General features: G+C 31.6%; 1 protein-coding gene across 2 annotated transcripts; it reads right to left on the bottom strand.

Annotated features, from left to right (window-relative positions):
• Nucleotides 1–1,285: 1,285 nt before the first annotated feature.
• Nucleotides 1,286–16,587, bottom strand: LOC124354147 (probable prefoldin subunit 4). 2 transcript variants are annotated; one of them, XM_046804396.1, is made up of 4 exons: nt 16,428–16,587; nt 5,293–5,397; nt 3,508–3,621; nt 1,286–1,540 (listed from the first exon to the last, which is right to left on the bottom strand). In XM_046804396.1, exons 1-4 carry the CDS (start codon nt 16,458–16,460, stop codon nt 1,388–1,390), a joined length of 405 nt encoding a protein of 134 aa, XP_046660352.1. In that variant the 5' UTR covers nt 16,461–16,587; the 3' UTR covers nt 1,286–1,387. The 2 variants fall into 2 exon arrangements, with proteins under 2 accessions (XP_046660352.1, XP_046660353.1); XM_046804397.1 differs by having other exon boundaries at nt 16,292–16,429.
• Between the last annotated feature and the right edge of the window lie 721 nt (nt 16,588–17,308).

Below are 17,308 nucleotides of genomic sequence, written 5' to 3'. Positions count from 1 at the left end.
AAGGAATTAAACTAGTTGCTTCCAAATTTGACATTAGAAGAAAATTCCTGAAGTTTAGAAAGCGACTTGAAAAATTGCTTTATTCAAGCTTGTCCTTATAAAATTTCAGATTTTTGTTCTGATTTCATAGCATAAAATTGTATTTTATTATTTTAACGATCACTGTTATTGCAATTTGTCAAAATTTTGTATCAGTACTAATTTTATATTACATACTGAAAATATTGTGTTATATGTTTGTAGTTGCATTGTAACATTCTTTTGTAATCTTATGTAACAAATAAATAAATAATGTATTTTATATCAAACAAATTTAATTACACATCACATAATTTTCTTAATCATTGTTATGCAAAACTATATAATATATATATATATATATATATATATATATATATAAAATATTATATTATATTTATTGAAATTATATATATATATATAAAATTATCAATAAACATTGAATCACAAAAAGTACTTGCTCCGCCGGGACTCAAAACCCGGATCTCTCACTTGCCAGGTGAATGTGCTAACTTTACACCACAGAGCCCTCACTTTTTACGATTCAATTATTTTGTATTTGGCCGCATCTGTCACATATGCGTTTAAATAACCAAACTAACATATGATCGGAAGACCAAATACCTGTCAAATGACTTTTATTTACATTAAATTTGTACAAATGGCAATAGCCTTATTTAATTTCAATAAACATTGAAATATATATATATATATATAGAGAGAGAGAGTTTTCCGGTAAGTATCCAATATTTGAGGATTACTCCTTATCTACGACAATTACTGTTATCAGATTCAGGAGTAACAGCACAAGTGGTTGTGAAGTTTGTCCCCAAATTGCTCACTGAAGATCAAAAGGAGCGGTGTTTTGAAGTTACACAAAACTTGTAAAACCATGACCACCAACTTCTGACTGTTCTTAAAACTGAAATCCTTGATCAAAGGAACTAGGTTTTAAACAGTTGAAGGGGTTAAACTGAGTGCAAAGAGAGCTAGTGGCAGACTTTTTAACTTGTTTCTTGAAGTAGGAAATATTGTTTGAACAAGTGCATCGTGTACTTTAAAGGAGAATAATCTGTTGCAAAGGGAAGCTAGTTTTTTAGTAATATCAAAATATCTAATACTTTCCACACAATCCTCAAATTTATCAGTCAATTTATATTTGAAATATAGCTTGTAGAGCACAAAAAATGGTTCTGCTAATAGTCTTTTCTGAATTTCAGATCTAGGATTAAAGTAACGTATTGAAAAAATAATGTTGATACAAAAATAGTTTTAAATATTAGTATTTATTAACAGTGTAAAAAGCTTTTAAATAATAATTATCGTTATTGAACAGAAGAGAACAGTGATTCTGTGATGAATTAGTTTTTTACTCTTCATCCGCTTCCAAATTTATATGGCTCCCAAACTTTCCATACAGTTGTGTCTTTAGGTCAGACATCACTTCCTTCAGTTTAGAGCATTTTTCTTCTATTTCTTCAATTTCCTTTTGAATTTGTTGCTTTGCTTCCTCTAAACATTTCTGTGGGAAAATATAAAAAATAATTAACCACAATAACACATTTATATTGGTGAACTATTACATACTAATTTAATACATTGAACTGCCACCGAGGGTACAAGGCAGTATAGATAAACTTTCCATTTGGCTATGGATTCAGATAAGTTATGTTAAGAAGTCAAGGACTTGATTGTCTTTGGATAAACCTATCATCAGTCGACTAAAAGCAAGGAAGTGAGTGAGTGGACTTTGTCTGAAGTTAGATTAAGATTAGACGGGAGGATTTAGCCCATTGACTATGCTAGGAAGAGTGAATCAAAACTAGAACAAGAAGGAAGAATGATAAGAAAAAAGGAAGTACCAACACGAAAAGAGAAATCAGCAGTAAGAAGAGAAAAACTGCAATGACCCACGGAGGCATGTTCAGGGGTAATGTAAATGTAAAAATTAAAAAAAGTTCATTAAAGTTTTGGATTTTTACAAATGATTGGTGATGTGAAAAAACAAACTACACAAAAGGTATGATATTTAATTTTGAGTAAAACAAAAAGAATAATAGGTTTAAAAACTTTTCACATATTATGTTACAATAAAAAATAAACATAAGTATAGATGTCAAAATCGCAACATATAAAAAACAAAAAAAGTAAAACCTATAAGTTTACTGTTGATTATTCAGTACTGTAACTAATTTGTTTAAATTAATTTCACTTTCAGTGTATAATAGTACAAAATAAATGTTACTAAACCATAACAAATATATTTACATAAGTTTTATAATTTCAATATATACAGTATATACACATAAATACACTCGATGTACATGTTCAACACCATGCTTCTTCTTAGCACCATGTGTATCTGGCTACTGTTACATCCTGAGCACCAGGTATGCAGATTTTTACTTGACATTTGCATCCAGCCAAACTACTCATAATATATTGTTTTTATTAAGCAAACTTTGCTAGAGAGTGGGCAAGATCACCAGTGGGGACTGGCAGAGGCCATGTGTTTTGTTCATGTATCAAGCTGCTAACAATACTGCACATGAGGTCCACTCAAGGTCTTGTCAGTATTATTTTTATACAAAATATGAGCATGAAATAAAGCCATATCAGTGAGATTATAAAAAATATTTTTCCAAAATGTTTTTGTTGGCTTGTCACAAGTTGCACAATAAATACCAAAGGAGTTCTTTAACCTGCTGTGCATTTTCAAATGACCATAGTTTCTTTATTTCAGTTCATTCATGAATTTCAATATTTGTGTATCAATCATAAAAGAAAACGGTAAAGAATGCAAATGCGAAGCATTTCTAGGGCGTGAGGGGGGCAGTATCTTAAGGCCAAGTGAAGAAGCTCTAACTTTGTATTCAGGATTTTTTTCATTTTCAGGTTGAGTAATTTTGCCCTGTTGAGCTCATTGGATGGTTGACTTCAATGTACTGTGTTCGAAGGCCTAGGTAGTCCAGTGCTAGGACCGACAACATTTCATAGTGGGTTGACCTAACGAGTTATACTGTGTATTTTGGCTTAACGCCTCATATAAGGATGCTGAATGCCGTATTATTTCTGCCTAGCACATTTTAAAGAAGTAATAACAGAAATATTAAAGACCTGAAATCTAGAACACAATTACAATGCCTGATATTGGGTTTTTGCCAGTTACAGGTTTAAGAAGGCACCTACTGTATTGACATAGTTCTGTATCTCACTGATTCTCATACTCAAAGGACCATGTTCAACACATCAGGGTCAGTTGTGAAAGCTTACAGTTTTTAACATTTCTCTATATGGCCTGCTTATTATTTTGTGCAAATTATTATTCTAGTCAGTTTTATATACCTAAGTGAGATGAGTAATCAGCTGGATTTGTTCACCCAGAAAAGTACAGTAAATAAAGAATGGTTCAGGACCATTAATCTGAACATAGAAGTAATATATGTTAAATTATCATATAAAATAGACAAACATTAATTTAATACTAACTTGAGTATTTTCTGAATCTTGGAACATAAAAATTTCTCCGATAAGAAATTGTATCTTCTCATCTGTGATCAATTCTATTTCATCTGCTGCTTCCTCAAGATTTTTTAACTCATTCTGAAAAAAATCAAACTTATTTCAACATGGATTTTTTTTAACATTAATACTTAAGTAGGTGTTTTCTCCAATATACTAATACAGTATTACTTTAAAGTTAATATAAATTTAATCCAGGTGTAATTACATTTGTTTTGTTTTTATGATTAATCTGTATTCCACAATATTTGTGATGCTTTTATAATAATAAAATTGTTATTATTATTAAAATTACAGTTTGTTGTATTTGACCTAAACTATGACTTATTTTAAATATACAGGGTGTTTGAAAAGTATGGGTACGGCTTAATATTTTAAAAACCATAGGAGATAACATCTATAAACTTTGCACAGTGTCATATGGCTATGTAAACTATTTTTCCTTGCTATTACCATGACATGCCAACCATGGGGGGACGGCCCACAGAGGAAAACATGGAGATCTTAAATTGAAGCATGGGTCGAGTGATACCTCATTTGAAAGAGCTCACTTAGTAGAGTTGAATGCCGCAAACCGCATCTTAAAAGGTTTATCCAATCAGAAATGCGGGTTGTTTTAGGTACACATTGTGAAGTACATTATGCGCTGCCATTTCTGACTGGATCGTCGTATTCTGATGCGGTTGGCGGCGTTTCACTCTACTAACCAATGTGTTTTCACTGACTTTTTTTAATTAGCAAATTATGTCATAAATTTATAACACAATAAATAAAACTAAAAAAACATTGGTATTTATTCTGTTTTATTTATTGTGTTATAAATTTATGACATAATTTGCTAATTAAAAAAAGTCAGTGAAAACACATTGGTTAGTGGAGTGAAACGCCGCCAACCGCATCAGAATACGACGATCCAGTCAGAAATGGCAGCGCATAATGTACTTCACAATGTGTACCTAAAACAACCCGCCATTTCTGATTGGATAAACCTTTTAAGATGCGGTTTGCGGCATTCAACTCTACTAAGTGAGCTCTTTCAAATGAGGTATCACTCGACCCATGCTTCAATTTAAGATCTCCATGTTTTCCTCTGTGGGCCGTCCCCCCATGGTTGGCATTTCATGGTAATAGCAAGGAAAAATAGTTTACATAGCCATATGACACTGTGCAAAGTTTATAGATGTTATCTCCTATGGTTTTTAAAATATTAAGCCGTACCCATACTTTTCAAACACCCTGTATATACAATTAAAAATAAACAACTGATCTAATAACAATAAAACAATTAACTATAAACATGACTATAACTATTAATATGACAGAAATTTCTAAGATATTTAATGATCTATCATACAAGTTATCTCTAAAAGTAAGTTGATGCTCCTAAGTTCTATTAAAAAGTAAAAAAACCAAACAAATACAAGATTTTTAAAATGCCAGAGGCAACAAGATAGTTGCTAGTTGCTTCATCAGTCTGGAAGAAAATGTGTTAATGCAGTCCAAAACAACAAACTACAATAATTAAGTACAAGCCAAGGAAGAAACATCTGCAAGTCCTTTAGAGTTCAAAAGATTAATATTTCAATTGACAACGTAAAATTCATTGTGAGGCTCCTTTTCATGAATCTTTACTGCTACAATATGATGTCATTCTAATTCACATTTGTTTGTGTACATTGTTAATTAAATGTGCTTAAATAAATGACAATAAAAGTGTTTTTGGTAGACATATTATACTAGATTAAAATTTACCTGCTTATGTTTCAACTCGTCTTTGTAATCTTCCAGTTTTGCATTGTGCCGTGCAAATTTGTTGATTTTCTGTTGGTCCTCAAATGTTATGTGTACATCAGAGTCCTGAAATGCATTTAACAGTTTAATAAAGAGGCTACAGGCATAGGTGGAAAAAAGATTCACAGCCAATAAGATAAGTCTGAAAGAAGGATATATCCAAGAGATGGTTCGTTATCTAAGGTACACTATTGAAATTAGTATGAAAACCATTTAAACTCCTGAGTTTCCAGCCCAACTCAAAATTACTGTGGATTAAATATTTCGACACTGACTATGTCTATACAAAGTTGGTCTATATGGCTTTATTACAAAGTAGATCAAAACCCTACTGACGGTGGAATATCCTGTCTCTATGTACCACAGTGTATTCCACTGCCACTATGTTATGGCATATAGGTGTTTCATATTTTCTTATTGTGTGGTAATTCTGCAAATTGCTAAAAATCACTAGTTTCTGCAAGGAATATTTTTATGAGTATTAAGCTAATACTTTTCCAGCTCAATATACAGTTCTGTATACTTTGACAAGAAAATATAATAAATGTGCCTTTCCATAAAGCTTGTATCTTGCAAATCAGCCAGATAATGTTTAAATTAGTCGTGTTACCTAAAATAATCTAAAACCACTTTTAAAAATTTCTTAAAATAGCATACTTTCATTACCAGGAATAATTTTTAGGTGGTCACAAACTATATATTGCACAAAAATGATGAAAGTGTTTTAATTTTATAATACATCTTAATTAATAAATCTATCTATGTATAATTGTATTTTATGTATAATACTTCTGTAATGAAGTATGGAATAAATCACTGTTTCATGTAGGAGGCTGGGAAGAATCAGGGTTTCTGCTTGGGAGAGGATAACAAACTAAGGAGGGGTAAGCATACGAGAATGGGATAACAAGGTTTTCAACATTCACAGAATAGGTCAACAATCTCCTTATTTGAAAATAATTTAAAGGTTTTCCGGTACTTTTCCTTTGTTATTTCAGTTCTGTTTACTATTGTGCAACTTATTTGGACATCTCCAAATTGCTTTTGCTGACTGGTTAGATTTGGTAGAGCAGTCATTTAGAGAAATAGTCATTGTTCTTTTTCTTGTGGAAGTGATGTTTATTCACTAGTAAGTGGTGTTTTACTGTATATTCAATATGGAAGTTTGTGTTCTGAATGCACTTCAAAGTATATTACTATTACTGTATCAAAATGGTCAGAAAAGACGTTGTGTTCTTTTCTTTTACTATGTAATGGGAATTTAAATTATTTTTTCATTTCCATTGTTGGCCATCGTCCTGTTATGTGTAATAATATGGTTAGGTAAGTTGTTAATATTTTAGCTTTCAAGCATTAGTGATCAGCCTTTTCGAATTCTTTATTTTACTGATTAGTACTATTTCAAAGGATGTTTTTCGTTCTTTGCCATCATTGCGGTGAAGCATTTTAGATGTTGTCATAGTCCACGCTGATGACCAAGACATTACTGTCAGCCGTTCCATTACTAGTTACTTTTACAAGTCTTTTTTTCAGCCTTTCCAAAATTTGACTGTTTTTATTGCTTTTTTTAACCTCTTTTTAAAGTATTTTCATTTTGAAAAAAAAAAAACAAAAGATATTATGAAGTGGCTAAAATAAACATTGATGTCAGAAAAGTTAAAGGCCACAGTTGCCAACCATAATTTCAACGTTATTAACGTATTCTGCTCGTCCTCCTGGACAAAATTTATATATGGTTATGGTTTTAGGGAGTGGAAATCACTAATAATTATGCTTTTTAATAAGTGAAATGAAATGTCATTTTGTGGTTACGTACTTCTTGCTACCTACAATATTCAGTGTTATTTGCGCTCACTAGCTTATCTGAGTGTTCTGGGGTCAGAACAAATTAACACCAAGAACCTTCCAAAACTGCAGAATAATAAGAGACCACCACGACAATTGTATCAACTATCGATTAGAAATTTATAATGGCAATGAACATGAGCGGTTTGTGTCAAAATGTATTAAACATTAGACGATGTTTCAAATAGCTACAAGAAAATGGATGATCTTGTACACAAAGATCTTACAATCTTAAAAGATACTTTAAATTTAAAGTATCCAGTTTGTAATGAAAAGATGAAAACTAGAATTAAATGTGGAAATCAAACCGTGTATTATTGCAAGAAAAGTCAAAACAAACGTGATGTTATATAAAACGCAATTGAGAAGACTTTTTTAACGGTCTAAATCTAGTTTAATGAATATATTAACAATCATTTACTATTTTAGCTGGAACAAACCAACTATGAATTTTTAATAAATGAGTGTAGTTTTTATGGCATCAGTACATGCAGAAATACCATTGCAGATTGGCTACCGTTTTGTTGAGAGGTTTATTTTTTTTTGTAAGGTTACATGACTAGTTTGAAAATGGATATGTTACATGGTGAAGGAGTTGTAGTAGAAGTTGATGACATAATCAGAAAGAGAAAATATAACTTTGGAAGACTAGTAGAGGGGGTGATAGGCATTATGGAAATAAACACAAATATAGACATTTCCAAAAGGGAAAGAAGAGGTGGTAGGTTCCATTAAGCATGTCAAACCAGGAACAACGATAGTCATAGATTTGTGGAAAGCCTATTTTGGTTTAAATACAAAAGGATATTACCATTTTACTGTAAACCACACAAAAACTTTGTTAAGCCACTACTTCTACAAACACTCAAACAATAGAATCCAACTGAAGAGCTACAAAGAAATCATTAAAAACAGGACTCAAGAACGAATGCATTGCCGATCATCTTGCAGAGTATATATATATCGAAAAGAAATAATGATTATTGATGATGATCAATTCAAGCACTTTTTTAAATGCTGTCATACATGTTTACCGTATAGAGTAGTACTAAGTACTACGTTGCTACACACATTTAGATATAAAAATATAACTAAAGTATTATTATTTTACTTAATCTTAAATACCTAGATTTGATTTTACATATAAAAATATAGCTTCACTATAGTACAATCTTTCAAACAATAATGTAATTCAGTTTGGCATTATTGTTCAAAATCAATTAAAACTAAGTAAAATCATATGTATGGTGTTTGAATAATGGTTGCAAGTACAATGGTGATGTACTTGTGTTATGTACATGTAACAATGTGTCAGACACGTTTATCCTTCAAAATAGTAAAAAGTCATTAAATGTAACACTGTTTTGTTTATTATATTTTATAAATATACATAGCCTAAATAATTTTTAATTCATCATTAAATTATTACTTTTTAAGATATAAAAACAAACGAACTATACTGTAATTCGAAATACCTATAACGTATTATTCGTTCGACATTTTTGGTTTTGAACAGTAATTTTAGATAATCATGAATTTCAATGATTCAATTGTCATGTTGGCCGCTTATTATACTGTAGCCCGTCTCGTGTAGCTTTCACTGCCCTGTGGATAACAATGGCATCCATTATTCAACTACCGCAGTGCATTAACTCCAATAATGTGAGAAGTTCAAATATTAAGAAATTAATATATTTATTTTTTAATTGGTTATCATATGTTTTTTAAGTGAGAGTAGGAATTCGTCAAGTAATCATGTATTGTTTTTAAATCAGGATGTTTTTCTGTGATCGGAAGTTACCAGGTGGATTGTAAGTACACAAAAAATTAGGAAGTTATGGTTACACTAGTTCTGCTTGTTTATTTAACTAATGTAGTTTTTTACATTATGTATTCATTTGTGGAAAGTTTGGTTAAAACTGTTTATGCATTATTTTCAAATTTCTTTTTATCCACACCATTAACGAGATTTGTGTTTTTAAGCTATTCCAATTGTCTTTCTGAACAAAACAATAAAAGGTTTTAGAGGATGAAAATTACTAATAATGAAGCTGTAGAATATTAAAATTGAAACTACATTTCTTGCACGATAGTGAGAAGTTATTGTTGGGTGAATTTACAATATTTGTTTGCTTTGTCAAGTTGTGTTTCCTATCTAGCAGAAATGGTCGTCCTTTTAGTGATAGGTAGTGACTAGAGGGATGTTTTTTGTTTATCATCATCAGCGTGTAGCAGCACCAGTGATCACAGCCCACGCTGATGACCCCAGGCACTAGTCAGTTCAATATCAACTTTTATTCTTAGGTCTATTAACAACAATTTTGTTTATTTGGGTGAAATCCCCCTCATTTAATTTATTAATGTACATATCTAAGGATGACACAAAGCAATAACCAATATGAGATTGAAAGACGGTCACAACAAAATCAAGTGACACCCTGCACAGACATAGAACAAGGAAATATTACTCCACATGAGAAAAGTAGTTCCACTTGTCATTTCCACCTCATGAAACCATAGATTATTTTGTTTAGGAGGATGATAATAATAGGATAATACTCATATTTTGCCACTCCGGCCGTTAATTTCAAATTTACCTGTACGGCTGCAGTATAATAAACGCCCACAAATTCTAAATTTGGTATTACTATCAAAATTGTACTGTTTTAATTGGAACCAAACAAACTAATGTCTTTAATTAATGTACACTATGTAGTTTTGACGGCATCAGTACCTGCAGAAATACAATTTCAAATTGGCTAAAGTAATCGTAAGTACAATGCTGAACAAACATAGTTTAGATAAAGTATAGTTGTTTTATATAATCTGAAACAAATACATTTCTTTTACATATAAAAGTATAGCTCCACTATAATACAATTATTTTAAAAGCCTAAAACGAAATTCAGTTCAACATTATTGTTCCAAATTAATTCAAAGTAAAACTATGTGTTTGGTATTTGACTAATAGCAGCAAGTACAATGGTGATGTACATGTGTTCTCTGTCACAAAGGGTCAGACAGGTTTATCCGGGTAAAAATAGTAAAAAGTAAGAACTAAATGTTACATTTTTAATACCTAGTAAATTACTACACATTTTCCAATATTAATTTTATTTTTGCAAGGCCTTTCATAATGAAGATTTCATCGTCAGGGAACATAACAAAAGTGAACATTTTGACGATGGAATCTTTGATTCTGAAAGGCCTCACAAAAATAAAATAAATATTGGAAAATGTGTAGTAATTTACTGTTGGTATTAAATGAAAATATTTAGATTGCTCCAAGAATCTTCAAATGTAAGCCTACACATTTTGTTTTTAACATTTTATAAATATAGATAGCATTGATAGTTTTTTTATTTATCATTAATATATTAATTTTTAAGATTTAAAAGCAGCAGAACTATATTGTTATTTGGAATACCTATTAATTTGGTTCAACATTTTGTTTTCAGTAATTTTAGATAGCCTAGTTGATGAATATTGAGGGTTGGTTACTCATAAATATTTAAAATTCGATACTAATGAATATCGAGGTTTCTATACTCATGGATAGCCCATTGATGGTTCAATAATCATGATTAAATTGTGCTGGTGGCTGCTTAATATACTCCAGCCCTAAATTTTAACTGCTATGTAGAATGTGTGTTGAGCAGGATGAAACTGCCGAACACTTGCTCTTTGATTGTCCTTCAATAGCAAGGGAGCGGTATGACATCTTTGGTAGTTTGGACAAGGACCTTATAGATTGTTGTCGGCGGTTGAGGAATTGCTGAAATCATAGACTGGTAGGCCTCATAGTGCGCTTCTGGGGTGCGCAAAAGGCCCTTGAGGCTTAAGTACATGGCAGTAGTCCGCTCCATAAAAGAAGAAGAAACGTTAACACTGTTTTTTTTTACATTTTATAAATATACACAGCTTAGATAGTCTTTTGTTTATCACTAAATTATTAATTTTTAACCCTGTGAACGCCGATATAAATTTAGTATGTTTTTAGATTACGCTCATTTAAGGTGAAAAAAAAGAAAATTCCTTACAGCTATTTTGGTACTTTGGGATTATACCGACCACACCCAGACATGAATCGTTATTTCACATTTCGTTTCTACTGATTACTAGATTAGCGTAGAACAATATTTCGTCAATATAAAACAGGAATTGTCTTATCGCAAACACCTCCCCATCCTCAGACAGAGGTCAAAGTCGAGCGTCTAGTAGATAACGTGATTGCAGAGTCTCGCCGCCCGTTCAGCTGGTGCATCGCTTTGTTGTACTTCCGTGTTTTACCTCTACATTTCTCCAAACACAAAAATTCAACAAAAACAAACATTTACCAAACTAAACTTTTTATTAAAAAAACACTCAAAACTTGTTTTTATTCTTGATCACATTCCGCCACCCAAAATGCGAGTGCCTCCGGCCATCAGCGCGGGCTTCGGCAGCACCTTCGGTGCTGCCCCGCGCTGATGTCGACGAAAGAAAAACATCCCTCGAGATAGTACCTATCAGTAAAATATCAAATTCTAGAGGGGCTAATCAGAAATATAAATTGAATTGTAATGGAAAGGCAATGATGTACCGTGCAAATCACGTGATGCCGCGCGGCCTGCCGTAATCAGGATTCTCGAGAAAGATAAGATAACAGCGACAACAATACCGATCACAATACCTGGAAATGCTTGTAAGTTTGTAATTTTGTAATTGAAGAGTTGTTTTTTCGTTCTATCATCATGTTTGTTTCTATAAATTTCTATTTTTGTGTTCTTCATACTGGTGTGGTCGGTATAATCCCAAAGTACCGCTATTTTTTTATTCATGTTCCTAATAACTAATAGTCACTCAAAAAAAATAAATTTTACAATAATGTAATACTTGCATTAAAATAATCACATTTTTTCATAATAATGGAATATTTTAATCAAAATCAAATTCAGGTTACAGAGTATAATCAAATACATGTGATGAAAAATATGAAAACTATGTACAAGGATAAGAAAACAAATAAAGTGTAATATGCTGATCTTGATTAGTTTATAAGTTCTGATAATAGATTTAGGCAGTTGTATGGTAAACTTCAAAACACAAATCGGGATGAAGCATGGGGTTTTGGGACATGACTTGCAGCCATAATTACAAAATAGTAAAGAAACAATAAAAACTTGATTATAACACCTAAAACATGGTAACAATAACTTTTTAAAACTGTTTGTATAAGGAATGACAATGCAAAAACACTTCCCAAAGGCACAATGCGTGCTCCACTGATTGTCGGTAATGGCGGATAGTATCGTCATTGGCGTACAGACGGGAGTGGGAGAACAGCTGCTAGCAACAAAACAATTTATTGTTTACCTACTGCGACCAGCTGACAGCTGCAACTGGATTATTTGGTCAAGCCAGTACATTAATTAGTATTGTGGCTTATATATTGAGCTTATAAACTTCAAAAACAGTAATAAAATATATTGTTATCGATCGGCGGATTATTTCGTCTTTGGCGTTATAAGACCAAACAACATCGCGGATTATTCCGTCTACGGCGTGCTAAGAGTTAAGATATTAAAACATCCAAAATAAAATGTAATTTGTAATACCCATAACGTGATTTGGTTTCAGTAGTTAAATCGAAGATTTGTTACTCATAATGAAATCATGAGTATCGATGGATTCGATTGTTGTAGTAGCCATTTATTATATTGCAGCTACCTAAATATTTATCAATCAGCAAACAGAAGTTATTATAGAGAAAGATAAAAGGATTTAAGCATAGTGATCATTATAGCCTACTAACTATAAAATACAAAAACCGGTTCAACATATGATACGTTGCCCAATTTTTAAGGCTAAAGTATAATAAGCGGCCACCAACACAATTGAATGATGATTATCAATTTTAAATATAAGATACTATCGAATACGACATTTTACCTATAGATATTCATTCATAAATAACCATTGCCAGCTTTCTTTATTTAGACACGATGTCATTACCAGCTGTTATTTCCTTCATGTAGCAGAAGGCTAGTGACATGATTAGAACAACGGCCTTGAATATGCAAATATGGACTCAAAATGTTTTTATAAACAATGAAGAATGTTTTAACCCTTTCCGAACCAATGACGTTACTAGACGTCATGCCTAAACTAGCGGTAAAAGTCAACAACGTCCACTGACGCAAAATAAATTTTTTTTAAATATATTATTTAAAAGCATTTCTGGGCAACAAAATTAGTAAAAACTGTTAAACAAGGGACAACCGTTTGTGTCTATTTTGAAGGTCACAGCTCTTGATCGAGCGAAAAAATGGCGGTCGGCCAGATGTTCATAGTCTCCCGCAGAGCCAACGACGTCTACTGACGTGCGCTCAGTCTGCCTGTAGCCTTCCGTGAGGTAGATGTTTATTCGCCCTTCTATTTTCGATCCGCGTATTTATCTTTTCAATTTTGATGTTAATCAATATTTTTAATCAATGTACTCTGTAGTTTATGTATTATCGTGATGTAGGGCTTTATTGTGCGCGTCGAAGCCTGCCTTGCATCCTGACCTGTGTTTTGAACTGTATCACACAGAACAAACCTACGCCTCAGGATCACATATATGTAGGTCATTTTCAATAAGTATCATTTATAAGTTTTCTCATGTTATAATATTGTAAAATGTAGTGTGTTCTTTATTTTATACTTGGAAAATTGAAATTTTGTGTAGTTTCATTGCTTTTATTTAATTTGTTTATATAAATTTTTACTATATTCTTTATATTTTCTCTAAATAAAAATTACCATATGGCTTGTTTTTTTGTAAAATATTACAAATATTGTGCTTAACTATATATGAACACATAGAATGTCAAAATTAAATTTTTTCAGTGAAATTATGATTTTACCATTTTTTGGCTGTAAATTAACAATAAAGAGTTAAACAAAATATTTTGTCGTTTTTCGTACCTCTTATGTTATAAGAGTTATTTTAAAAAATTGGTTTTGGTATGTGGGAATTTTTTATTTTTAAGGTGTATGGCTCTTAGGTGTAGTTTTGGTTATTTATTTGTGGCTCGATAAGGGTTAAATGGCTGCAAGAGAAGGAGCTAGTTCCCCAAAAAACAAAGTTTCCTGGGTAATTCTAAGCAATATATGGGTCAACCTCGATTTTTCTCATATTACAATATAATGTTCCAATAGTCAATTAGAAAAGGAAATGAGTAGAATTTCTTGCCGGAAAGCAGTTATAGGGAGCAGGCAACTCATATTACAATATAATGTTCCAATAGTCAATTAGAAAAGGAAATGACTAAAATTTCTTGCTGGAAAGCAGTTATAGGGAGCAGGCAACCGCGAGAATTACCTATTAGTGATCAGGGGCACTGACGTGATCTGGGCTTCAAATTTGGAACTACTCGAGTTAATTTTTTTTTTTCTAAAAGAGCAAGCAGCGCGAAGCGCTGCGCAGCGGGCAAGCATCGTGCGTGATCTTCGTCTATACTGAATTGATTCAGGCCAAAGGAATGACACAGATTCCTTTACCAGATTTTTACGGAGATTTTGTATTGGGCGGATTATATTGGTTTACTTTGCTTTCCAGCATGTAATTATGTGTTTAAAATTGTTTTTACATACATTACCTACATTATATTGTAATATGTAATAACAATTTATCAGAAATTTTTAATAAAAAAAAGGATCACGTACGATGCCTGCCCGCTGCGCAGCGCTTCGCGCTGCTTGCTCTTTTAGAAAAAAATTAACTCGAGTAGTTCCAGTTCCAATTTGAAGCCCAGATCACGTCAGTGCCCCTGATCACTAATAGGTAACTCTAAGCAATATATGACCGTCTGGCGGTTGCCTGCTCCCTATAACTGCTTTCCGGCAAGAAATTCTACTCATTTCCTTTTCTAATTGACTATTGGAACATTATATTGTAATATTAGAAAAATCGAGGTTGACCCATATATTGCTTAGAATTACCGTTTCCTGTTTGTGGTGAGGAGATAAAAACTAGAGTTAAAGGTGGAAATCTATTAGTGTTTAGCTACAAGAAAAGTTAGAACAAACACGAGATTGTATGAAAAGCACTTGAGCAGATTCTTTTAGAAAATTCTAAATTTGGTATTATCAATAGCCTATAACGATAATCATGTACTATTAGTTGAAATGAAACAAACTAAGGCATTTTAATTAAGAAATATAGGTTATTTCTGCATCAGTACCTGCAGAAATAACATTTCAGATTGCCTAAAACAACTCGTACTACTACGTTACTCAAACAGTCAATAAATAAAGTTTAGTTATACTATTTCATGTAATCTGAAACAAATACATTTCTTTACATATAAAACTATAGCTTCTTTATATTAACATTTTTAAAGCCAAAAACATAACTCAGTTCGACATCATCGTTCTAATTTTATTCAAAGTAAAAACATGTTTGGAAATAAATTCAAAATTAAAATCATGTGTTTCGTTATTGACTTATATGGCGACAAGAACTGACATTCGTGTCTTCTTTGTATCACAAGCAGTCACATTTACCCTTAAAAATACACAGGGTAAGTAGGCTAAATGTTATTTTTTTGTAATAATTATATTATAGTTTGTAAATTATAATAATATTTATACATTAATTTCTAAGATTGAAAACTAGCCAAACCATATTTTTCTTTGAAATATCTATTATGTTTTTTGGTCCAACATTTTGTATTTAGTCATGTGGATGGTCATGAATATCGATGATTCCATATCATTTGATAGTCATCATCTGATTGTGTTGGTGGCCACTTAATATACTGCAATCATTTGTAATGTAAGTGATATAAGCAGAACACCAATAATTTGCTATTTAGGAATATTTAACTGTCCTCACAAGAATTTTGTACACATTAAGTTGACATTTAAAATGTGAGATATCTGAAGCTCTTGAAGACATGTCTTCATTTATGTTTCAGACTAGAGCCAGAACCAGAAATAGGCTAACACTTTGAGATGTGGGGCAAGTACAAAATAATTGATCCCTTATACATAGTGATTTTCTACTTTCCACATGGGTAGACTAATAGAAAATATTAAAATAAGTGACATATTTTAAACCTACTTTTCATTAAATAAAATAATACCTTACCATTATTTTAAATACTGTAATATATTTTAAATAGTTCTTGTTCCTGAGAAATTTATGTCATTACCCGACAGCAATGGCCAGAAATGTAATACACCTTATAGGACGTAAGATAATATCCTTTCAGATTTATACTTACTGGTTGAAACCCTCCTTTAGATGTTGAAGTCATTTCTGAGTAATCTATTAACTTTAAGAATAAATCAAATATAATACATAAATTAGGTACAATACAAACTAGAAAACTACAATGTGATAGGTTATGTTGGTTAGATTTTTTTTCAATTTTTTCCTTTGCGATTGCTCTCAACTTGGCTTATATTTTAAACCAAGTATGCAACCTTGTAAACCACAATCACTTTAGTATTATGTGAATAAATTTTCATACACATTTCAGAACCAGGCTATACTTTACTATAAATTTATTTAGCTTATTTATTTATTTAGCTTACTGATCATCAGTCATTACTACCCTATCTTAGAATTGATCTTCTTGGTATTATAATACCAAGAACAGAAATTGTTTTTGTTAATATTAAATTTACCACCAGTTTCAAAGTAGTGTTAAAGCATTCTGTGAACAATTTAAAGGGACTCTTGTTTTTGCAGAAATATAATTTTTAATATAATAATTGTTTTTAATCAACTAGATATGGATAACAGACATCCAAATACAGAAAGAATTATGATCCAAATAAGGGAAAGACCTCGTTGAAGTTTAACTTTAGAATTATGAATCTCAGTGCCTTAATTATTCATAATCAGGCCCTCTAGAGCAGGAGCTCAGACGCGTTTTAGGCCTGCGGCCCTCTTATTATACATATATACCCTTAATACATAATATACAACCAGCACCCTGAATACAACCCAAAACAGTACCTACCACTACAATGTGCTAGAATACATTATAAAACACTGTGTTTAATTTGAATTATTATTATTTTATGAGACTGTAGTTTGTATTTACAGCATATTTCCAATATTTATTAGTAAATATTATATAAACGAAATTAATTATAC

This window comes from Homalodisca vitripennis, chromosome 2, assembly GCF_021130785.1.
Source record: "Homalodisca vitripennis isolate AUS2020 chromosome 2, UT_GWSS_2.1, whole genome shotgun sequence".
In the NCBI taxonomy this organism is placed as follows: domain Eukaryota; kingdom Metazoa; phylum Arthropoda; class Insecta; order Hemiptera; family Cicadellidae; genus Homalodisca; species Homalodisca vitripennis.
Note: the sequence above shows the minus strand (reverse complement) of the source record. Positions and strands in the feature narration are given on the sequence as shown.